This window comes from Myotis lucifugus, unplaced genomic scaffold (genome assembly GCF_000147115.1).
Source record: "Myotis lucifugus unplaced genomic scaffold, Myoluc2.0 scaffold_330, whole genome shotgun sequence".
Classification (NCBI taxonomy): Eukaryota; Metazoa; Chordata; class Mammalia; order Chiroptera; family Vespertilionidae; genus Myotis; species Myotis lucifugus.
The window spans coordinates 90,467-113,818 of NW_005871378.1; the positions used below are offsets into that span (position 1 = coordinate 90,467).

At 58.7% G+C, this 23,352-nt stretch overlaps 1 protein-coding gene across 4 annotated transcripts in view; it reads left to right on the forward strand.

Moving 5' to 3' along the window:
- Positions 1–23,352, forward strand: part of ZCCHC24 (zinc finger CCHC-type containing 24) — a 98,636-nt gene that overhangs the window by 27,043 nt on the left and 48,241 nt on the right. For 3 of the 4 annotated variants that reach the window (XM_014466242.2, XM_014466241.2, XM_006100844.3), the window contains exon 3: positions 21,839–22,003. In XM_014466242.2, coding sequence (XP_014321728.1) covers positions 21,839–22,003 — 165 coding nt within the window. Of the gene's footprint in view, positions 1–2,376; positions 2,536–21,838; positions 22,004–23,352 lie in introns of those variants that run through there. The other variant, XM_023764398.1, reaches the window with a different exon arrangement.

Sequence of the window (23,352 nt, forward strand, 5' to 3'; positions counted from 1 at the left end):
ACACACACACACACACACACACACACACACACGCACACCTGGGGCTCCCCGGCCTCTGTGCCGATGCTCATGCCGTTGCGCAGCCTGCATGCCCTTCCCTAACATTCTCCCGCCTTACCGCTCCTTCAGAGCCCAGCTTGAACCCCCACCCTCATCTTCGGGACACCTTCCCCAGCGACGCCAGGCCCACGGGCTCTCCTCTCTGAACCCCACTGTTCATGGCCAGCACCTCCACCCAGGGCCTGGTTCTAAGGCCTCTCACCTCTCCTGCCTCCCCATCTGGTCCCTGGAGGACAGGGGCTGCCCCCTCGTTGTGTGAGCTCCACTCTGCCCGGCCGTGGTCCTGCAGTGTGGCCCCAGCCTGGGCGTCAGGAGCGGGTCCAGCTGTTTGCCATTTGAGTTCTGCTGAGCCTCCACACGCCCGGGACTTTGCCGCGCTGTGCCCTCGCCAGTATTCAGGCACATCTCCTCCACGCCCGTCCCAAACGCTCCCCTCCCGTGGGGTATCCTCGTGCTCCCGCACTGTCTTGCTGAGCCCGGCCTCGCCTGGGGCTGACCCTGGCACAGCCGTGTCCCCTGCTTCCCGAGGGCCCACCCCAGGCAGGGTCTGTGTCCGCTTGGCAGGCACGGGGCACATGGGCTTCGGGGTCAGAGGACCCGAGCTCTTATCCAAGGCTTGCTCCTCAGTAGCTGCTCAACCTGGGCCAAGTCGACCCTGCCCTTGAGCCCCACACCCCCCGGTGTGTGAAATGGGGTCACCGATGAGGCCCCTCCGTCAGGGCCTCTGTGAGACCCGGAGGCGAGGAGACAAGCAAACGTGCTTTGAAAACAGCACCGTTGCACTATGTGCCCCTCTGCCCGGTGAGCAGCCAAGCTCAGGCCCTGCATTCAGCAGGTGCTCAGTGTTTGCTGACATGACTGGAGGGGAGCAAGTGAGGGTTTAGGGGCCTCTGGGGTGGGTGTGAGCCAGGCGGCTGCCAAGGCCCTGCCCTGCCTGCCAGGGTCTCACAGGCACACCTATGATGGCAAATCACTCACAGCGTCCTGGCGCCCGCTCCCCGGATGGGGATGGAGCCTGCGCTGAGTCCCTTCTGCACCCTGTGGCGTGGTCTGGGGCTGGAGGTGGCCCAGCCTCTGGGTTTGAGGACTTGGCACCACCGACCTTAAAGAGCCAGGCTTCCTTTTTCTCAGCCCCTGCCCCCATCCTAAGGTTGAGGCTGCAGAGAAACCAGGCCGCAGGTACAGCGAAGGGCTCCCGTAGGGTGGGGTGGGGTGAGGTGGGTGGGGAGGCTGGAGAAATGAGACCTGCCTCACGCGCACCTCACGGTTTCATTGGATTCTCAGCCTAGCCTGTTCTCAGTCTAGATCAGCCGTGGACAAACTACGGCCCGCGGGCTGGATCCGGCCCGTTTGAAATGAATAAAACTAAAAAAAAAAAAAGAGACCGTACCCTTTTATGTAATGATGTTTACTTTGAATTTATATTAGTTCACACAAACACTCCATCCATGCTTTTGTTCCGGCCCTCCGGTCCAGTTTAAGAACCCATTGTGGCCCTCGAGTCAAAAAGTTTGCCCACCCCTGGTCTAGCCTGTTCTCTCTCTGTCTCTCTCTCCTCCCTTCCTTTCTTTTTACTTTTATTTTGTAACAAAGTAGCACAGAGAGGGTAAGTAACTTGCCTATTGTCTCACAGCTGGTTAATATCAGGCCAAGTCTGTCTGACCCCACCCAGGGCCCAGCTTAGTCCTTGGTTTTCTCTTTTGACTATGGTCTGGGGGCGGGGTGGGGTGGGGCCAGGGAGTCCACACAGTCACCAGCACAGTGCCTGGCACATGTTGAGGGCCCAGCAAGCGTGAGCCATGGCTGCTGCTTCGATACTGTGGCCCCAGTGTCTGCCAGGGCACCTGCCACAGAGCCGGGCCGTGTATGGAGAAGGTGCTAACGGTGTGGTAGCTCTTGCTTCAGGGAGCGTTGGCCGTGTCCCAGGTGCTGCTCTGAGCACTGTACACATATTGACTCATCTACTCCTCTTATTATCCCCATTGCACAGAGGAGGAAACTGAGGCACAGAGAGGGTAAGTGACTTGCCCAGGGTCACACAGCTCAGATATCGTTCCAGGCAGTCTTGCTTCAGAGGCCATGCCGTCATAAATATGTAAATAAGGAAGGGAAAATGAGCAAGACTCACTTGGGATGTGGGGAAGGAAAGGAGGGCAGGGAGCTGACATGGGCTGAGTACCCTCCATGTGCTGGGGGCCAAAGACGTTCTCAGAGACATCCAGGAATTCCCCCAGGGTCACATAGGAGCCAAGGGCACCGCTGGGATTTAGGCCCAGTGAACCCAGCCGATTCCTAACTCTCCGTTCACCCACTCAGCCCACTGGGAGCCAGAGCAGCAGCCAGCACAGTTCAGAGAAGGGTCCCTGGAGACCCCTGGGAGGCCTCCGGGCAGAGGAGCTGGCTGCTACCTCCAGGCCTGCAGAGTGGGGCGGCAGGACAGGGAGTCGCTGGCTGAGGTAAGGCATTGCAGGCGCATGGTTCTAACCCGTCACGGAGGAGAAGTCTGGAGGAGGGAGCATAGCCAGGTGGGTAACCCTGAACAAGCCCTTCGCCTTTGCTACACCTGTTTCCCCTTCTGTGCAATGGGCCCAGCAGCATGCAGTCTGTCTGCCCCTCGGCACGGCCATGTGGATCTCATGACCGGACAGAGCTGGAAATGACCTGCAAGCCAAGCTGAACAAGAGTAGGGCTCCTGGGGAAGAATAGATGGTTATTTGTGAACATCTAGGCTTGCCTCGCACAGTGTGGTCCGAGGGCCAGCAGCTGCTTCAGCAGGCGCTTATCAGAATGCAGAACTGAGGGCCCCGCCCCAGAGCTGCTGAGCCAGAATCAGCACTTTCACAAGCTCCCAGGACACGTGGCCGCGGTAAAATCTGGGAAGCACTGGTCTAAGGACTGTCTGGGCTCTGCTTCTCCATCCCAAGGCTTCTCCATTCCTGTCTCCACAGCCCACGGGTTCTTGGCTGGAGGAAACGCACCGGCCAGCAGGACCCCTGCCCTCCTAGCTGCTCAGGAGCTGTGAGCACACCTGATTAAAACTGGGGTCAGGCTTGGCTCTGACAGCCTCTCACTCCTGCAGCCCCTGAGGGCCCACCCCCATTTGTTGGGAGTCAGCAGGCCAGCCAGACCTGCACCAGGGCAGGGAGAGGGCCCCTCAGCCAGGTGCAGAAGGCAGGATTTCCTCTGACAAGGAAAGGGCATGTGTGCCCAGATAGTCTCCATCTTTATGCAGGAGGCAAAGGGTGGAAACTATAGCCGGGTGGTTTCAAGTTAGATGTAAGAAGGAACCTCCTGATTGATCGGGAATAAGCCAGAGGGTGCCGAGGGCTCGTGGCCTTGAGTGTGTGGCCATGTGGTGTGAGGTCAGGAGACAGAGCTGAAGGGATTCCCAGGGGCTCTCTGTCCAGCCTCTGCCTTGAGACCATTGGGACCCAGAGAGGCTGAGTGACTTGTCTGAGGCCACACAGAAGCTAAGACAGCCGGCTTATGGCCCAGGCCTCCCTCGAGGTGACCTTCATAGTGGCCCTGCAGCCCCGGCTTTGGAAAACCTGAAGCGCTTTGAGCGTGTGGGTGGGAGGAGAGAGGGGCTGGTTCTGGGAGCCGAACGGCCTCCAGGTCTCTCACTGTCCTGGCCCACTTGGTGCCCAAGCACAGGAGCAGCCCTGGAGCGGGGGTGGGGTGGGGGGGCTCGAGATGGGGACAGGACCCCTGGGGCCAGAGGGGTCCAGGCAGAGGAAACGGGTAGAGAGAGGCCTGAGGGGTCTGACCTTGGTCCAGAGCAGTGGTTCTCAACCTTCCTAATGCTGCGACCCTTTAATACAATTCCTCATGTTGTGGTGACCCCCAACCATAAAATTATTTTTCTTGCTACTTCATAACTGTAATTTTGCTTCTGTTATGAATTGTAATGTAAATATTTGATATGCAGGATGTATTTTCATTGTTACAAATTGAACATAATTAAAGCATAGTGATTAATCACAAAAACAATATGTAATTATACATGTGTTTTCTGATGGTCTTAGGCGACCCCTGTGAAAGGGTCGTTCGACCCCCAAAGGGGTCGCGACCCACAGGTTGAGAACCGCTGGTCTAGAGGCTGTGTGTCCTTGGGCTGGTTACATGCATTTTCTGTTTCCCCATTTTTAATAGGGAAGAGAGGTTACCAGATCAGTGATTCTTACCTGGGGCTTCACATTAGAATCACCTAGACCAGTGGTCGGCAAACTCATTAGCCAACAGAGCCAAATATCAACAGTACAACGATCAAAATTTCCTTTGAGAGCCAAATTTTTTAAACTTAAACTATATAGGTAGGTACATTGTTATTAACTTAATTAGGATACTCCTAAGGCTTAGGAAGAGCCACACTCAAGGGGCCAAAGAGCCGCATGTGGCTTGCGAGCCGCAGTTTGCCGACCATGGACCTAGGGAGCTTTTTTGAGCTTGGTACTAGGAATTCTGATTCAGTAGATCTAACGTGGGCCTGGCTACGGGCGTTTGCTTAGCTCTCCTGGTGATTTGGACACACCTTTGCCCAGGTCTGAAGTGCTGTGGTGCTCAGGCAGGTGTGTGTGTGGCTGGGGGGGGGGGGGGCGGGGGTGGAGTATGGGGACTGCAGGTCCTTCTGAGGCCCCAGGAATGGTGGACTGCCGGTTCCGTGAGATTCCCAAATCCATGTTCCAGGGTTCCCACTTGTGACACTATCTGATGTTCACTCCCAAGTGTCTTAGACCATGTGATGACAAAGTTGTATTATTCTGAAAAACTGGGCTTCCCACACTGGGCAATTCTGATGTTGGTGGCTCTGAATTTTTCAAGTCTGAGGTTCTGTATCGAGGCCGTGTGATTCGGAAGCTCCTGAAACAGCCGCTGCAGTTCTTTGAGAGGAAGCTTCTCCGCATTTGTCGTTATTATGGATTTTAGAGATTCTAAGACTCTAAGCTACTATGGTCTAATGTTTTAAAAAATTCCAAATTCGGCTGCTCTGTGATCTGCCGCTCCATCCGGGCAGCTGGCCGCCAAGGCCTGGAGCCTGGCCTTTGCCTCCCCGAGACAAGGTGGCGATTGTGTGAGCCTGGATGTGTGCCCCTCCCCTGCTTGGCCTGGACGGCCTCTTGGGGGACAGAGCGGGGAAGGGGAGAGCGGAGACCCCGCAGGGCGCTCTCTGCTCAGGCTCTGGCTCCATCGCTGTGGACAGAGGAGTGGGAGGTGGAGCGGAAGGTGGAGCAAGTGTGGGCCCTGTTTGGCCTCCGCAGGAGGGCCTCGGGTTCGCGGAGCAGCATCTCTTATTCTTTCCCTTCATTGGCCCGTCTCACAGCAGAGCCGTCGGTTCCCCCAGTGTCAGTTTTGGCTCAGACATGAGTCTGTTGCACCCAAAGCATCTCCCTAAACACACACCCCGATTCCAATGGGAAGACTGAGGCCCAGGGGAGGCAGTGACTTGCCTGAGAGAGCCTGTGCTCGAACCCAGGGCTCCCAGCTCAGTGTCCAGCTACCTCAGGGTGTCTCCGTCCGTCCTTCGCAGGCCTCGCTTTTTGTGCAGAACCATTGACCTTCTGCAGGACCTCGTTGACTCTTGGGTCTCCGGGAGGTGACAGGGACCAGCCCTGTGGCTCAGGATGACCGGAGCCGGTGGATCTCCCCAGGCCTGGCTCTCCCTGCCCTGTGCGACCTCCCCTGGCCATTTCCTGCACCCCTGCACGTCAGGCTCGGAGGCCAGGAGGCAGAGGGGGGCTGGGACAGACTGGCGTGGGGTGAGCCCCCCACGTACTCACTGTGAGACCTTGAGAAGGTCCCTCTCCTCGCTGGGCCTTCCCATGCTGGGACCGGCGGGTCGTGACCGTGACTGTGAGGGTTAAGCGAGCTCCTCTACGGCAAACCTGACCAGCTGGGAGGGGCAGAGGCGGCCTCCTCCGCCCCAGCGCCTCGCACTCAGCCCAGCTCTGACCAGCAGCCGTGTTTGTTGAAGGAGGCTGAGTGGGCTTATTTATATTTGCTGAGGGTTGCATTTTGGATTTCAGACTTGCGTTTTCAGAGGGTTGGCAAGATAGGGAAGAAGGTGTAAAGGCCTTGGACATCTGAGATTTCAGGTTAAGTGTCCATCTAGTGACAATGAGGGTTGAGGTGTGTTTATATTGAGTGACAACCATGTGCGGAGCACTTTGCATTCATAAGCTCATTACATCTTCTCAGTTCCCCGCCCAGTAGATAATGTTATCCCCACTTGCGGTGGGGAACCACTCCACACTCTTGCTGCCAGTAATGGCAGAGTCAGGATTCGAACCCAGGTCCCAGAGGTGCGTAGCCACAGCTCTCTTTCCCTTTGCTCTCGGCTGGCGGAGAAGATGCAGGTCACGAGACGGACAGCAGGCACCTCCGCATGCAGCAAGGGACTAGAAAGACATTCTCCAGAAGAGACAAGTATGATTGCATTTTTCCTTCCTTCAGCATGGGTCTCCTAATTTTTCACACAGTGATTTTTTAAAAAAATCCTCACGGGGCGGGGCAGGGGGGGCGGGGGAGGGTGGTGACAGGTGAAAGAGAGAGAAACATCAATGTGAACATCGATCAGTTGCCTATCAAACACGCCCCAACCAGGAATTGAACCCGAAACCTAGATGTGTGCCCTGTCCAGGAATTCAGCCTTTTGGTGTACAGGACGACCCTCAGCGGGGCTCATGCGTTTATCTTGAATCATTTCCATAAATCCAGAGCTGCCTGTGGCTGACCAGCCCTGACCTACCCCCAACCTACTGAGGCTGTGGAGGTGGGTGTGTTGTGGGGGGCTCTGCCCAGCCATGTGCACACCCCTCCCCGCTGTGGTGGTGCGCACACTCAGAGAGGCCCGTGCCGCTGCACACTGCTGCCAGCCCAGGGAGCCCCCAGGGGGACAGGAAGCTCAGCCAACCCACCTCCTTTAGGCCCCGGGACAGGCACAGGGAGCCACTGCTGCCTCCTCGGCCCCTTCTTTCCCTGTCTTTTGACTTAAAATAGAGCTGGCAGGTCATCCCAAAGTGTGTGCTGTGAACACCAGCTGTGCGTGTCGTTCCTGTGGGCCTTGCCAGCCGGTGCCTGTCTGCGGCCATGTGCCCGCCCAGGCCAGCTCAGTGCGCAGGCTCAATGTCCCTTTGTGGGCAGAGCGAGGAAGCTTTGCTCCGGGGCTTCCACAAGCCCAGATCGCCCGGGTGGTTCCTTCCACTCCTGCTGTTCTGGCCTCGGGACTGCTGGGACCAGTAAGGGGCACCCACAGATGGGTTCCAGGGACTGGGGCTGGGGGGCTTCCAGGGGCCTGCCTTGGGCCCCTGTACCGAGTACTGCCCTGGCATCCCCCCTGGGAGGAAGATGTGCCCCTGATGATACGTGTCAGGTTGACCAGCCCTCTCCTGCGGCCTGGCAGCCCTCTGGCAGCATGGCGGGGGTCCCTGGCTGAGCAAGTGGCTCCAAAAGGGACGGGAAGAGTTGTCTGGAAGTGGGCCACCCTTCCTTCCTCTCTGCCTCTGCTTCAGACTGTCGTCTAGCACTGGACTTGGATTCAGGCGGTCCGAGCTCTGTCCTGCCCTGCACAGGCTGTGATGCTGGCGTCCCCTCCCCTAGAGCCCTGGTAATCAGCCACCTGCTGTGTGAACCTCGGGCTGAAGGATGGGGGCGGGGGGGGCATGTAGATCAATGTGTGTTCCTTTGTCTGCTCACTCAGCATGTATTTATTGAGCACCTACTATGTGCCAGGTACTGTTCTAGGACCATGAAAGAGAAGGGGAGAATTCAGGTCACCTGCTGTGGGGTGACAGGGAGTAAAGACATAAGAACAGATGCTGTGGTGTTAGGTCATGTTCAGACAGGGTTGCTGGGCAGGCCTGTCTGAGGAGGTGCAACGGGAATAGAGACTTGAAGCAGGAAACAGATGATGTGGAGATCCGGGGAAACGCATTCCTGGCGCAGGGAACAGCAAGAGCAAAGGCCCTTGGGGAGGCAAGGGCGTGCTTGGCCTGCGAGGAAGAGCCAGAGGGCCAGCTAGCCTCCTGACAGCACCAGCTCAGAGGAGACGGGTTAGAGGAGAGGGGCTGAGCCCAGGGGTGAGCCCGGCCTCAGCTCTGCTGTCTCTCCCGCCGCATCCCCCAGCTGGGCAGCCCTCCTCTGGGGACACAGATGGGTGCTTGTCTTAAGAGCCCCCCTGCCCTCCCCCTGCCTCTCCGAACACTCGAACACTCGCAGTGGGGACAGGAAGTGTCGGCCCTCGCTTCCCAGCTGCCTGGGTGGGACGCCACCGAGCTGGACTGGCTTGCCCGAGGAAGGACAGAGGCCCCATTGAGCCCGCTCTCTGGGCCAGCAGGGACAATAGCCACACTGAGGACCAGGGACATGGGCTGGCATGCTTGCCCAGGAAGTCACCAGGCTGCTGCCTGCCCCCTCCCCAGGCCACCCCGGCTCTTCCCGACTTTCTCCTCTGGCCACTCATTTTAGGTGATAGTCACGTCTAAAACGGTCACTTTGTCCTTCACCTCCTCCCCAGGGGCTCCGTGCTCTGTGCCAGACCCATCTGGGCCCGGGGATCAGAGAGGAGTCCTACATGGTCTCTGTCCCTGGGGAGGTGGCAAACACACCCACAACCTGAGGGGGACATCCTCCGTGCCTCCTGCAGCGACAAGGTGCTGGGGACCCCAGAGGCAGGGGGTGCCAGCGGGGAGGGCTGGGAGGGAACGCTTCCGGAGGAGGCGTCAGGATTCGAAAGTGCTTCTGCAGCCAGATCATGTGTTGGCGCACAGCAGCCACGTGACACAGGCAGGGCAAGATTAGCATCTGTGACAAGAGGGGAGAAACCATGGCCCCTTCCTCACGACAGGTCAGGGTTCATTCCAGGCTCGAACTCCGCGTCTCCAGCCTGCGTGCTGTCTACTTGGAGAGCATGTGCACCAGGTGGCTCTTTAGGAATCACCTCGGCAGGAATGCAAACACAGGTCATGTCACTCCCGCCCATGGCCATGGTGAGGCGGACATCACCAAAATCACACCATTCTGGCCTATTGAGCTAGGATACAGCTGCAGAATCCTTCTCAACACAGTGTTCTGGTAGCAAGTAGTTGGCATGGACACCCAGGAAGAAGTATTTGCCTTTCCTGGTTTGACTCCCCCCCATCCCCACCCCCCAGTTGACACCTGGGGAATCTGAGATCCAGGCAGGGAGAGGACTGGTCCCAGGCCACAGTGTTGGGGCTGGGGCAGGGGGCAGGTAAAGACGCCCACCTTGAAGAAGTTTAAACTGTGCAACGTCAGAGGCTGGGACAGAACCTGCAGTGTGGCCGCCCTCTCTCTGAAGAACGGATTCCCATTGCATCTGTTGTGCCACCCAGTTCCGCCATAGCTTCCTCACAACTCTATTTGCATGAAATACTTGTTTCTTTCTTTCCTCCCGACTGTAAGTTCTTGTTAATTACCCTGCTCCACCTGCTCCAGGGCCTTGTGGACAGTGGGCACTCGGTTCATGGGTGCTGAGGGCACGAGCGGAGGACCGGGTGGCAGGCAGGGCAAGTGCACACGGTGACTATTCCTCGGTCCTTCTCCTGCTCCACAGGGGACAGTGGCAACATAGGCCCCGGCACCAAGCTGGTCAGATCCACGCTGGCACGTGGTGAGCAGCCAGCCAGGCGGGTGGTACCTGAGCTTCCTTTGGGGAAACCAAGGCCCAGGGAGGCACAATAATCAGCTCGGAGTCCTGCAGGCTGAGCAGGAAGCTGAGCCGCCTGGGACCTCCTGACTGCTGGCCAGGCTCCTGGGCATCCAGCCTGGCCAGCAGCCCCCACTGCAGCGCAGGGGCTGGCTTTTCCTGACAGCTGGCCCTGGGGACCTGTGTGTCCAGGCCAAGGCAAACAGTGGCGGTGGAGGTGGGGGCAGGGGGTGCCTGCAGGCCTCGGATCCTTTGCTGTCCCACACAGACAAGGCTCGAGCCCCGAGCAGCCAGGCTCCCCACTCCCTTCATTGTTCCCCGTGATAGTTTCCAGATGCCAAGGAGTCACAGGTTTGGGGCTGGTCCAGGAGAGCCGGGCTGGCCCGCCCCCAGCACCCTGCCACCACCTCCACCGCCGCCGCCCCACCCGAGCGAGCGCAGCCGCCTCGCTGTCCCGCATCAGCCGCTCTGCAGTGAGATGCCCGGGCTCCATTCCTGGCCCCGACGCTAAGCTATGGCGTGGACAGGCCCCTGCTCCCCTGTGCCTCTGTTTCCCGGGGTAGAGTGAGCCTGTGGGGAGTGGGCAGCGTGGGGAAGGTGGTCCCTGGTTGGCACTCCTGCTTTCGCAGAATCATCTAGAGCAGTGTTTCCTGGAGTGGGATCAGCAGAGTCAGCCTCACGCAGGAGCTTGTTAGGATGCAGATTCTCAGGCCCACCCAGACCTGGGGGTTAGGGAGTCTGGGCCAGGGCCCAGCAGGCTGTGGCTCGGATGCCTGCTCAAGGGCGAGAACCAGCCTGGGCTCTGGAATGAGGAGCCTGGGCATCTGGAGTCAGAAACATGGAATGTAGACTTGGCATCTGTGTGGCTTGGAAAGGAGCCTTAGTTTTCTGGTAAGGAAAATGGGCTGGTGTTCTTAGCACTGTGTGTGGTAGGGTCACTGTGCCGAGTACACGAGACGGTTAGCACCCAGCCCGGCCAGCCCAGCCCCCATACCAGAGCTCTCGGGACACGCGCTCCGAGACGGAGGTCCCCGTTGGCCGGGCTCAGGCCGCAGCGCCGCACGTTAAAGGAGCCGCCTCGGAACCCTGGCTGAGGGCTGTGTGCACCGGTAATGGGCGCACGTACACTGCCTTCCCTCAGCAGCGGCGCCGTGGGTCCTGGGACTGCTGAGGGCCTGTGGCACAGAGAGGGAGCCCCTCGGGGAGTAGAGACCAGAGGGGCCCCCCGCAGACAGGAGCAGTCAAGGAGAGCTTCCCGGAAGGTGCGGCTTCCACCTGGGGAGAGAGGTCTGCCAGGTGGTGGACTAGCACCTTAGCACGTGCGGAGGTGGGTGTGAGAGTGAGCGCCACCAGCTAGGCCCTCCCCTGTACTGGTCACACACTCTTTCTCCATTCTCAGGGCACCAGCAAGGTTATGGTCACATGAGGCTGCCCACAGACAATGGCGAGGGCACCTCAAAAGGGCAGAGCTGTGGACCACGTGGAAGGACTGTGGTGCTGCGAGAGTCGGCCAGGCCTGGGTCTGGATCCCACGTCTGCTAGTTTCTGGCTGTGTGACCTCCCACGTCTGCTAGTTTCTGGCTGTGTGACCTCAGGCTGCTCCTCCCTCTCTGTGCCCGGCGTGCCCCTCGGTAGGAGTTATGGTGGGGATGGAATTGGCGGGTGGACGTGATGCTGCACGTGGCAGCAGCTGTGCGGGCTTCACAGCTGAGGGGCCCGGAGCCCAGGGAGAGGAACGGAGCATCTGGGGCACCCAGCATGGCGCCCTCATCCTGCCTCCTGCAGAGCCATGCAGGCACCTTGCCCTTGGGGCCCATGGGAGGGACAGTTCTGCAGATGCTTCCAGGCCCTGGGTGAAGAAGCGAGGCCAGCAGCAGCCTGGGCTGTGGGCGTGGGAAATGTCAGGGTTGCTTCCCACCCCCTGGGGCTCCCTGGAAAGTGACATCAGAGCAGCTCTTACACTGAGGGACGCCCCCCACCCCCAAGGGGAAGGTCACGGCGCCCTGCTGTGACCACGAGAGGCACACACACGCACAAATACACCTGCATGCTCACACACACACACTCTCCTCCCGCTGATTTCCAGTACCAGCGACAGTGGAAGCTGGCGGATGCCTGGCTGGCCCCCGGGAATCTCTTAACCCCTGCCCCACGACAGCTGCCTCAGGTTACCCTGAAAGCAGTCCACAGCCTTCTGGACCTCACTCCGCAATGAAGGTATCAGACAACAGCCACGAAGCCCGGGTTCAAACCCTGCCACTTACTTGCTTTGTGACCTTGGACAGGTGACTTAACCTCGCTGGGCCTCTGTTTTCTCACCTGGAAATGGGGTCACCAGGAAGCCACCTACAAGGCAGGTGCACGGCGCTGCTGTGGCTGCCGTGGCCTCCAACACGCACCTGCTGAAAGTTCTCCCAGACAGACAGCGTGCTTCTCTCTCTCCCCCAGTGGCCAGAGGAGGAGAGTGGGACCCGGGAAAGGAGGGACTGATGGGAGCATGAGCCCAAGCTGGAGTCAGGCCTGCAGCCTCCCAGCCCCCACGGCTCCTGCCAGAGTGGCCCCAAACCGCTGACTTCAGCGTTTCCCTGGCCAGCAGCTCAGATTTCCCTCCTGGCACTCAGCCACTCCACACCCTGCCCCCATCGCTATTTTGAGCCGAGTTCCCTGTCCCCTTTTCCCGGGGCTGTGGCCCTCACACCCAAAGCCGCACTCCAGGTTGTAGCCTTTCTTCCTCTTAACCCACCACCTTCCTGCCCCCGGTCCCGCCCCCAGGTAGGACTGGGCTGGTCCGGCCTCATCTAGCCGGGTCACCTCTGCCCAGGCCTCACCAGGGGCGGCCTCAGGTACAGAGCCAGGGACCAGCCCGTCTGTGAAAATCCTGCCCGAGGTGGCCCACCGGAGTGGTCAGCACAGCCCCGGAGGGCGTCCTGGCCGTGGATGGAGCCAGGCTGGGGACCAGCATCACCACCTCCTGCATGGGTGGCCCTAGCCCTGGCCCGCACTCTTCACCCATCCTGGGCACTGCCACACCTGTGTCCCCTCCAGCTCCCCATGTGCTGAGGCCCTAGGGTGCTCCGAGGGAGCAGGAGACACGGAGGGCCTCGTGTGGCCGCAGCACGCTCAGAGGCCAGTGGGAAACAAGACGGCAGAAACAGCAGTTCGTGGAAGTCTTTCTATTTGCGATGAAATCCCTGGCATGCGGAGGCCGGGTCAGGGCAGGACATGACCGAAGCAGAGTGAGTGGTGCAGACCACAGGGTCCCCTGGGAGCTTGGGGAGCCAAGACCTCCTCTGGGGAGGCGGCAGGAGGGTTCTCGCCAGCGCACGAGGCTGGGACTCAGAAGGTGGGGTGAGCAGCCGGAGGAGAGCCAAGCCTGTCTGAGCTGTGGGGGGCCGGAGGGGTGCCCTTTGAGCTGGGCCTTGACGGCTACACGGGCATGCGCCAGGCGGAGAAGTGTGTGGGGTGCAGGGAGCAGCAAATGCGAGGGAAAGGGGTGGGGGTGGGACGCATCTTTTGCAGGAACTGACTGTTGTTGTTTGCGTATGAGTTTTGTAGGAGGGAGTAGCAGCGACCAGAAGATCAGCTGGGCCAGAGGGGAAGGGGCTCCAAAGCCTCGAGTGTTTGCCTCCGCCCTGAAGCCTGAAATGGCCACTGAAGTCCCTGGGGGGGGGGGGGGGCTCCTCCTGGCTGAATGGGGTCGTGGCTGTAGCAGGGCAGGGGCCACAGGCAGCGGAGAGGACTAACTGAGCGAACGGCCCCCAGACAGGGACCTGGAAACCATTGGGACAGCAGTGGTGTTGAGTTCGAGCAGCACCCAGTTATCTGCCCACGGCTGGTGGTTGCAGGGCTCACCCCACCCCCGGGCCGCACAGGCTCCGCAGTAGCACAAGGGGAAGGAGGCCCAGGCCTCGGCAGTCACCAGGATTCGGATGTTTTCCACCCCTGTGGACGGCCCCTCTTCCCCTCCCGCCCCAGCTCTGCTCTGTGCGGTTTGCTAGTGGAGGAAAGCCAGAAGCAGGAAACAGATAACTCAGGGAGTGGCGGATCATGTGATTAAAAAGTCTTCGCTTTCCACAATGTTTTGCCCGAGAGAACTTCAAATCGCCTGGCCCGGGGCAGGGTTTGGAGAGAGGGCTTTCTTTTCTCACTTCTGGGCCGGGCTTCCTTGGGGCCATGCACCCCGAGGCATGTGGGGGTGCTGGGGCCTCGGACCCCTCTGGGTCCTGGAAGGGCCTCTGTCTCACCCTGTGCCGTTTCCTCTGTTCCTTCCGTTCATTCCCACCTTCTCTCACCTCGCCCTTCACAGCAGTGGCCCCGTCTTCCCACTCTGTCCTGTCCTGCTCATGCCCTCGGCTCTCACGCCACCCACCCCCTGCCCCTGACTCCTGCTGTCCGCTGCCTCTCTTCCCTGCCTCTGTCTCCCCTTGGTTTCTCCTCTCTCGCTGGCCCTCCCCTCCCTCCACGCCCGCTCCGTGCCCCCTCCCCAGGGTTCCCTGAGCCCTTTTCCTGGCACTGTGAAAGCTCCCATTGTTCCCTGCGCTCTGACAAACCCCAGTGTTGTGGAGTCAGGATGGCATTTCTGCGGTGGCTTTGGCCTGGGAACCCAGTGGGAGGAGTGCCGAGGAGGCGGGGCCTTCTGGGCCCATGCTGGGCTGCGGCAGGAACCCGAAGAGGGGAGGGGGTCTGGGGCGGGCGGCGAGGATGCCTGTGCTCAGACAAGGGGGCCCTTGAGGCTCGGAGGAAGCGGGAGGGGGGGGGCTCGCAGCGTCCTCCCCCCTCCCTGCAGCCGGCCGGCCTCGCGGCCCAGCCCACCTGTCCTCTGATCACCGCTTCCTCTGGGGCCTCCATGGAGTCTGCAGCTGCTGGACCGGGCCTCCCGCCGCCTCCTGAGGCCACGTCTGCGGACGCTGGAGTGTAGCAGTCTCCTGAGTGCCCCTAAAACAGCGTCACTCAGAGCACGTGGGAAGGAAAGCGTGGGCTTTGGCACTGAACAGACGAGCTCAGAAACTGGCCCTGCCGCTTACTGATGGTGACTTCAGACCACTCACTGCCCCATCCCGAGCCCGTTTCCTCACCGGCCATTAGGGTCAAGGGTGCTCATCGCGTGGGGCTGTTGCATCGATGAGCGATCACTTTATGGGCCCCTCGCTGGCCGCAGGCCTGCACGCAGGAGGGCTGGGTGGAGAGCGGCCGCTGCCTAAGGCTGTGGGTCCAACGGTGTTCCTGGGGGTGCGAGTGACTTGGGTCTGGAAGTGTGGCCGGTGGTGTTGGTGCCTGGCAGGGCCACCGTTGGTCAGCGGGCGGGCCCCTTTGGAAGGGCCGGGAGTCTGAGAGGATTCCTCATCTGTCTGCCTTACGTCCATGTTCCTGGAAGGTTCCACAAGCCTGTGCAGAGCGGGTGCTCACTAAATGTTAGCTGAAGGAGGAACTGATTGAGGTGGTGGCCCGGGGTCGGAGGTCAGAGGTGGGTCGTGTTCCTGGAACAGGCTTGTTCTCTAATTTTCTCACAACCTTTCGTGAGAGGCCGTGCGTGCGGTGGGAAGTGTCGCTTTGGAGTCAGCAGCTAGGGCTCAGGTCTTGGCTGCGCGGCTGGGGGGCCCTGCATGCGATGCTTGGCTTCTCCGGCCCTCAGTGTATTCTCCCGTCGGATGGAGGGGGTCGGGAAGTGGAGGGCACATAGTAACTGCTCACTAAAGGTCAGTGTCCCGCCCTAGCTGGTTTGGCTCAGTGGATAGAGTGTCGGCCTGCGGACTGGGGGGTCCCGGGTTCAATTCTGGCCGAGGGCACATGCCCAGGTTGTGGGCTCGATCCCCCCCCAGTGGGGGGGTACAGGAGGCAGCCAATCAATGATTCTCTCTCATTGATGTTTCTATCTCTCTATCCCTCTCCCTTCCTCTCTGAAAACAATAAAAAAAATTTTTTTAAATAAAATAAAGAAAGACTTAAAAAAAAAAAAAAAAAGGTCAGTGTCCCAGCTCCTCCAGAGCAGCCCCTCACTTGGCAAATGAAGAAAAGGAGGCTCTCAGCCGGGTATGAGGCAGCCGGGCCCAAATCGGGGCCTGTGGCCACAGCCCACTTCCTCCCCACTGGCCCAGGCTCCGGGAGACACACAGGAGGAGGGCAGAGGGGCGCCTGTGGGCCGAGAGGCGGGGCTCAAAAGGATCGATTATCCCTCAAAAGAGAGAAGAGCACAGTCCTCCCCATGGCGGCCCCCTAGCCTCCAGAAAGGGTCCCCAGAACCCTTGGGACTGTCCAGGAAGGGCCAACAGGATGCGCAGAGTCCTGGGCCAGTGGGCCAGACCCCCTGCCTCTCAGCCTGGTGTCCTCAGCTGCGGGAAGGGCGTCGTGCAGTCCTGAGACCCGGCTCTTCCTGCCTCTCCTCTCGGCCAGGACCACCTCAGTGGCCCAGCTGCAGGAGAGCCGGCAGACGGGCGGACAGCGAGCCAGCGGGAGCCCATCTGTTCCTGATTTCCTCCCCGCTCCTCTGGCTCCAGCCAGTGCCTCTCAGCTGGACGCACTGTGGGGCCGGCCTAGAGCCCCATGGCAGAGGGGGAGCCGCCGAGGGGCTGCTGAGCACCAGCTGACCTCTGGACCTCAGGAGGAAAGTGACCTTGCCCAGCGGTCAGGGCCACCTTCATGCTGGAGATGGGGAAACTGAGGCCAGAGAGGGGAAGGCTGCCCCCCAGGCCACCCAGTGTGCCAGTATCCACTAGTGTCAACCCTTCCCTGTTTCTCACCATCCTGGCTGGGCGGGTCCCTCCTGGCATGTTGCAGGGCAATTGAGAGAGTGGGCTTGAGCCAGACGGCCAGGGTTCAGATCCAGACTCTGCCACTTGCTGATGGTGTAGCCTTGGGCAAGTTCCTTAAGCTCTTCACGCCTCGGGGTTCTCATCCCAAACCTGGGACTAATCCTATTGGGCTCATAAAGTGATTCAAAGAGGGTCTGGCCCTGACTAGACACCTAACTTGTGTGGCTATTCGTCTGTCCCAGAGCTTGGCCAGGCACAGCCTGCTCTCTGGGCAGGTGGAGGGGGTGCGGCAGGGCTGGGACGGGCCCTGCGCTGGGCCCACAGCCGGGACGGTACCCTGAGAGCAGACCCTGTGTGTCCTGGGGTGGAACCGGCCTGGGGTCGTGCTGTGCCGGGCGTAGCCGCAAGTCTTCAGCAACCCCGCGGTGCGGCCACCTCCTGAGCCCAGGGTCCCTGGGATGCTCGGCCTCACGCTGCCACAGCTGAGTCATCTCCCCGCAAAAGGGACTCCCTCTAACTTGCTTCACCCTAAAGGCTGGCTCACTCCTGGTGGGACTTTGGGAAGCAGGGCAGGGACGCTAATGGGCAGAGTGACCAGCTGGGCTCTTGTGTCCTGTGACAGGTGTGGATACTTCTCTGGCTGTCCTCAAACCCAGGGAGCAGATGGGATCCAGGAGTAGGAAGTCCACTCCATGAGTGGCGGGAGGGCAGCTCTTTGGACCCGAGCAGAGTCCAACAGAACCAGCAGCCAGAGGTCACCAGTGCCCTGAACCCAGGCCCCAGTGTCCACACCTGCAGGGGCAAAGACGGAAAGAGCCACCATCTCTGTTGGGAAAGTGCAGGGCGCCCCCTTGTGGGCAGGCAGAGCCTGCAGGCCAAGGAGTCCGCTGACGAACTATCTTCGTTGAAGGTATACCTACGCGTTGAAGACAGAGCAGAGCACGCTGACTCCTGGAGGCTGATTTCCCGCCAGCCCTTCTCTTGCCTCGTTTTCCTTTTTACAGTTTCGCCCTGAAAGCAGTCGATATGTGATCATTTATCCTGCTTTCTTATAAGCATTTTCCCAAACCCTTAAAAAATTCTCATAAATATTTTAGTGGCTCTGTTGTCACTCATCCAGTGGGTGTGACATCGTGTTGGATGCTTAGCTTGTTCCAGTTGTTCACTGTCATAAACAATGATGAACATCCCAGGACAGGACTCTGGTCCACAACTCTGGTCACGGTTAGGATGGTCGCTCAGGCCTGGATTTGCTTAGGGGAAGGGATGGGCTTTTTTTAAAAAAAACGTTTGAAGGCTTACTGCCAAGTTGCATGATGAAAATACAGTAGGAAACATACCTGTTCCACCCTCAGCCCAGCAGCCTCTGCGCGTGCCCCTCTCACACCTGCCCGGTGGCCCTTCACAAGAGGCGGAAGGACTGCAGAGCTGGAGATGCCCTCAGAGTTACTTGGTCCGACTGCCTGACCAGGTCATAAGTCCCCTTGGCAACTTTCCTGGTAGCTAGCTGTTCACCCAGCTTCTGCTTACCTATCCCCAGGGACAGGGAGTGCACCATCTTATGGCCAACGGCCAGAAATCTCATGAGTTGGTGGAAAGAAAACCAAAGAAGCGCCCAAATAGTGTCAGCATCATCTGCGTCTCTTCCCACGACGCTGGCCGCCTGGACGGCTCTCCCACCCCCACCCAGCCCCGCTTTCACTGCTCCTGGCACAGGGCCTCCTCCTACTCCCACGCCGGCCGCCACCGCCCACTTCCCAGGCTGCCCCCACGGCCATTCCACCCCAGCTTCGGAGGTCAGGGGGACCCCGTCCCTCGTCCCAGCTCAGTCCCCGGTCTTCTGTGTGTCCTTGAGCAAGACCCTTCACCCTCTGGTCTCCAGAGGGCCCGTCTGTGCCTGAAGCGGTGGTTTCTGAGCCCCAGAGGGCTTTGCCCAGGCTCCTGGCAGATCTGATTCCCCGGAGGGGACGTGGCAGGGGCCCGGGTCAGGAGAGCCTGGTTGGACCTGGCACCCTTCCCGGCTGAGGCGGTGGCGGCCCCTGCAGAGCCGTCAGCATAACCGGCTGTTTCATGCGAAGTTTATGAGAAGAGGCCGAGGGATCGTGTGGGGGGTAGAGAAGCCTTTGTTCTGTCAAAAAGTCCTGCTCCCTTTGGCCCTACCCTCATCTGTAGGCATAAACCACATTGGGACTGAGCCCTTCCAGGAGGCATCACCCCTGCTCGCCAGGCCGCGCCTCTCCTCTGACCTGCAGGAGGGCAGAGCCACTGGCCGGCTGTGCTGGGGGCCCCGGGGCCTGGCGGATTTCTCCTCCTGAGCACAGGCCCCAGCTTTATAATGGGGACACGCATGGGAAAGGTGAGCCAAGACTGGGCCTCACCTCCTGCTTCTCACACTGGAAACTCTTTGGCAAGTCCTGTTCCTTCCCGGGCCTCAGTTTTGCCATCTGGTAAATGGGTTGGTGATATCCCCTGCCCCACAGGGTTATGAGTAGAGGTGAATGGGGGCCTGCAGGATGCAGAGCCCTGAGCGCAAAGCCAGCACACACAGTGCTTCCTAAATGTCTGTTCTCTTATCCTTCCCCTCTGCCCTCCGCAGCCTCCTCAGTCTGGGTCCCTGCCTGAGAATTCCAGAGGGGAAGGCACCTAATGCTGCTCCTTTTTCGCTTCCCCACAGCCCAGGGGTAGCAGCCCACCTCTACCCGGGCCTCCCCCAACCCTGGGAACTTTCCTCTTACGTTTCGCACCCGTTGGTCTCAGCCCTAGCCTCCCTTCTCCTGGACAGAGCCTGCTCCCTTCCCTGGATAGGCCCCGGAGAGAATCACACTAAATCGCTGAAGGGACGGAGCACTTGCAGTGCCCAGCCACCGAGCTAAGACGTTCATGTGCATGAAAGCAGCCATTCTTCCAACAGCCCCGGGCAGGCCCATCATCACCTGGGTTTCCACATGAAGACGCCGAGGCACACAGAGGCCGAGTGATTTGCACAGTTTTAAGTGTTTTACGTGTATTAGCTCTTGTAGTCCTGGGAGCGCACTTCTGTGATAGCTCCTGTCGTTGTCCTTGTGAAGTAACCTGCTCAGGAGCACGGAGCTGGATTTGGATCCGGAGTCTGTGCTCTTAACCTGGTGCACAACCTCATAAACAGGCAGTTACCCAGGCAAACGTTACTATGGAAACAGATCATCTCATAGCTCAGTGCTTCTTAAACTCTATGGCATGGGAACCCCCTGGGCCTCGTGTTGAAATGCAGATTGTGAGTCTGTAGGTCTGAGGTGGGGCCTGCGGTTTTGCATTTCTAACGAGTCCTCGGGGTGCTGCTCAGGCCAGTCGAGGAGGGACAGGGGACAGGTGTGTGGTCACAGTGCAGGGCCTGTGTGAAAGCCTGTCTCAGGCTCCGAGCCTGCACGTGCCACGGAGGTGACACAGTGCAGGTGGCGTCGGTCTGATGGGGTGGCCACTTCGCAACTTCAGCTGATAGACGCCATAAGCATTCTAGACCAATGTGGTCATATTTCTGTGTGCAGTCTCTCATTTTTAAATATTGGGGCAACGAATTCAACCTTATAAAGCACTAAGCAGCTTGTACATGAGTGTTCACAGCAACATTGCTCATAACAGCTGAGAACTGGAAGCAACTCAGTGTCTATCATCTGATGAATGAGTGCACATAAAACATGGCATGCCCATACAATGGACTATTTTTCAGTAACAAAATGAAAGAAGTACTGACACATGCCACAATATGGATGAACCTTAAGATCATTACACTAAGTAAAGGAAGTCAGACCCAAAAGGACCATTATTGCATGATCCCACTTACATGAAATATTTAGAATAGGGAACTCTTTAGAGTCAGAGAGTAGATTAGGGGTTGCCTAGGCCTGAGTGGTGAGGAGGTGGGGGTAGAATGGGGAGTGACTGTTAATGGGTACAGGGTTTCCTTTGGGGGTGAAAAAAATGTTCTAAAATTAGCTTGTAGTGATGGTTGTATAACTGTGACTATACCACAAAACATTGACTTGTACACCTTAAATAGGTAAAATGTAGAATCATGTCTCAATAAAGCTATTTTTAAAAATGCCATGTAGGAAAAGCTAGTTTCCTTAACATATAAAGTGCAGTTACAAATCACCAAGAAAAATACCAAACCCCAGCAGGGAAAAAGATTTACAAAGGATTCGAACTAAAAGTTTGCAGCTGGGTTCTTAAATGCCTGGGAACATCTCTCTTGCTCCTCATAGAAGACATACGAGTCAAAGCTGCCTCTGAGAAGGTTGCCTTCTCATGGTCAGCAACCGATGGAAGACTGTTGGTGGAGGACGTGAAGGTCCGGGACACGCAGGGAAGGCAGTGGCAATTTGTCGTTACCTTTAAAACTTAAAAGTGCACGTCCACTTCTATTTCTAGGAATTTATTCCGAAAATGTCCTCTCTCTTTGTACACACACACACACACACACACACACACACGCACGCGCACGCGCCCGCGCACGCGCACGCACATTATTCACTGGAGCGTTGTTTGTAATAGCGGAAGAGTGGAAACCACCCAGATGCTCTGTGACTGTACTGGAACTGCAAGTGTGCTAATACTGGGCAACCGTTAGAAAACAGTAGCTCTGTTTGTCCTCATGTGGGGAAAGGTACTTGATTAGATATAGGGTGTCCCCAAAAAGGTATACACACTTTGAGTAATTAGTAATTCCAATGGGTTACATCTGAAAAGAAAGAAAAATCAATTGAGTTATTAGCTGTTAAGTGTGCATACCTTTTGGGGGACATCCTGTGTATATCTTACAATAATATGTCCAAGATACATTGTTAAGTAAAAAAAAGAAAGAGGCAGAACCAGTATAACGTCTCTAAGCGAGCGAGGGGAAGAAAGCGTGTGTGCACAGATGTTGCATATGTTTGTGAGTGCGGAGTGTGTCTTCGGGGTGGTGAGCCTCCAGGTCGGGGAGAGGGTGGCGGGGAGCGGGGGTGAGGCACTGCATGTGTACGAAGCTGCGGTGCCCATGTTGCCTCGTCAGTAACCATTAAACCACACACTGTGGGCCAAGGAGCACCTGTGTGCGGGTTCACGCGCCTGACAGCTGAGCTAAAGAAGTGACTCCTAGCACCATCAAGGGCTTCGCTCCCTTAACTGAAAAAGATGTGCCCCCCCCCGCCCCCCCCCCGTCCTCTGTCCTCTGCCCCCAGCCTTGGATTCCTGTGTGTGCTCTGGGGTGATCCTGGTGTTCTCTGGACGGGGGACAGAGTGCTTGCACATGGGGACACAGGGTATAAGCGCTGAAGAGGGGGACCCCGGGGAGCAGCATTTTGGCCTGGTGGACCCCAACCCCCTGTGTTTGCTTCCTGTCCTCCAGGCACGCCCCAAAGGCGAGGGTCTGACCCCATACCAGGGCAAAAAGCGCTGCTTCGGCGAGTACAAGTGTCCCAAGTGCAAGAGAAAATGGATGAGCGGGAACTCCTGGGCCAACATGGGGCAGGAGTGCATCAAGTGCCACATCAACGTGTACCCGCACAAGCAGGTGAGCGGGCAGGGCGGGCGGAGTGGGGTGGGGGCGGGAAGCAGGGGGCTCGGGGCTCTGAAGGGCTGAGGGAGGGTGACTTTGTCTCTCATTAGGCCTTCTTATGGCAAGGATGAGACCAGATCCCTCCAAGTTGGCTTTCTTTCCTGTCTCATCTGAGATGGGGTGAGAGAGCACTGCCCGGGGAAGGGGGAAGGGGTGGAGGGTAAGGGGCAATGAGGCCCTGAGACCACAACCCGGGTGCATTAGGGACGTTGGAACCTGGATGCTGCTGTGAGACGGGTGGGAGGGCCGCAGGATGCACAGGAAACATGCGCGTTGTGCGTTTATTCCTCCAGCCCAGTCACATACGAATGCGGGGCAGCTGCAGGGCGCCAGGCGCTGTGCACAGGGGCTAGTGGCCAAGGCACCCAGAGGCCTGGCCTGGGGGGAAGGGCAGCTGATCCAGGGAGGACCCACTCACTGCAGCTGCCAGGAGGAGGGGCCATTTACTCTGGGACCTGAGGGAGCAAAGGAAGCCAGAGCTTTTGCAAGCAGGGGACGGCCATCCTAGAAAGAGGGGGGAGGTGTAGCAGGCGCAAATGCCCTGAGGCCACAGGACTTGGGGTGCTCCAGGCCCAGAGCTCAGTGGGGGAGCAGGAGAGTGGAGTGAGAGGAAGGGCTGGGGCACCGAACGGCGGTCACCAGAGCCTTGAGGGTCACGAGAGGGGACTCCTGAGCAGCAAGGCTTCTCCCCTTTGCGATGGTTACTCTGGTTGTGTCGGATTAGTTTCGGGGTGGGGAGGGCGCTGAGAGATTGAAAATGGGAAACCATTGGGAAGTCCCACGTGAGCTGGCCGAGGTCTGAATGAGGGGGGTGGCTCCATCTGGACTCTACACAAGTGTCACCGGATTGGATATGGAAGGCGCGGGCGGGGCAGGGACCCAGAACAATCGCACTTGGGGTTTGAGCACCTGAGTGGGTGAGTGGTTGTCACCCAGGTGAGCAGCCTGGCTGGGGCGCGGGTGAACGAGGGGTTTGCAGGGGGTGGAGGCGGGAGAGTGTGTCAGAGGGAAGAAGGTTGGTGAGTTGGGCATATTTAGACAAATGGGGTAATGCATGATCCTGGGTGTCAGACTAGGTGGCAGGAAGGGAAGCCACAGGGGCCCTGATGGAGAGGTGGGGCCAGGACTGGGGGAGGCCAGGGAGCCAGGGAGCTGGACAGAGAGGAGTTGCTGCAGGGGACTGCCCAGGAGATGGTAGGAGAGAGGTCACTGTTGATGAGACCTGGGGCAATGAGGAGCCTGGCTGGTGAGTCGTCCCTGTGTCAGCTGCATCGCCAAGGGAAGTGGCGGCAGCTAGAGGCAGA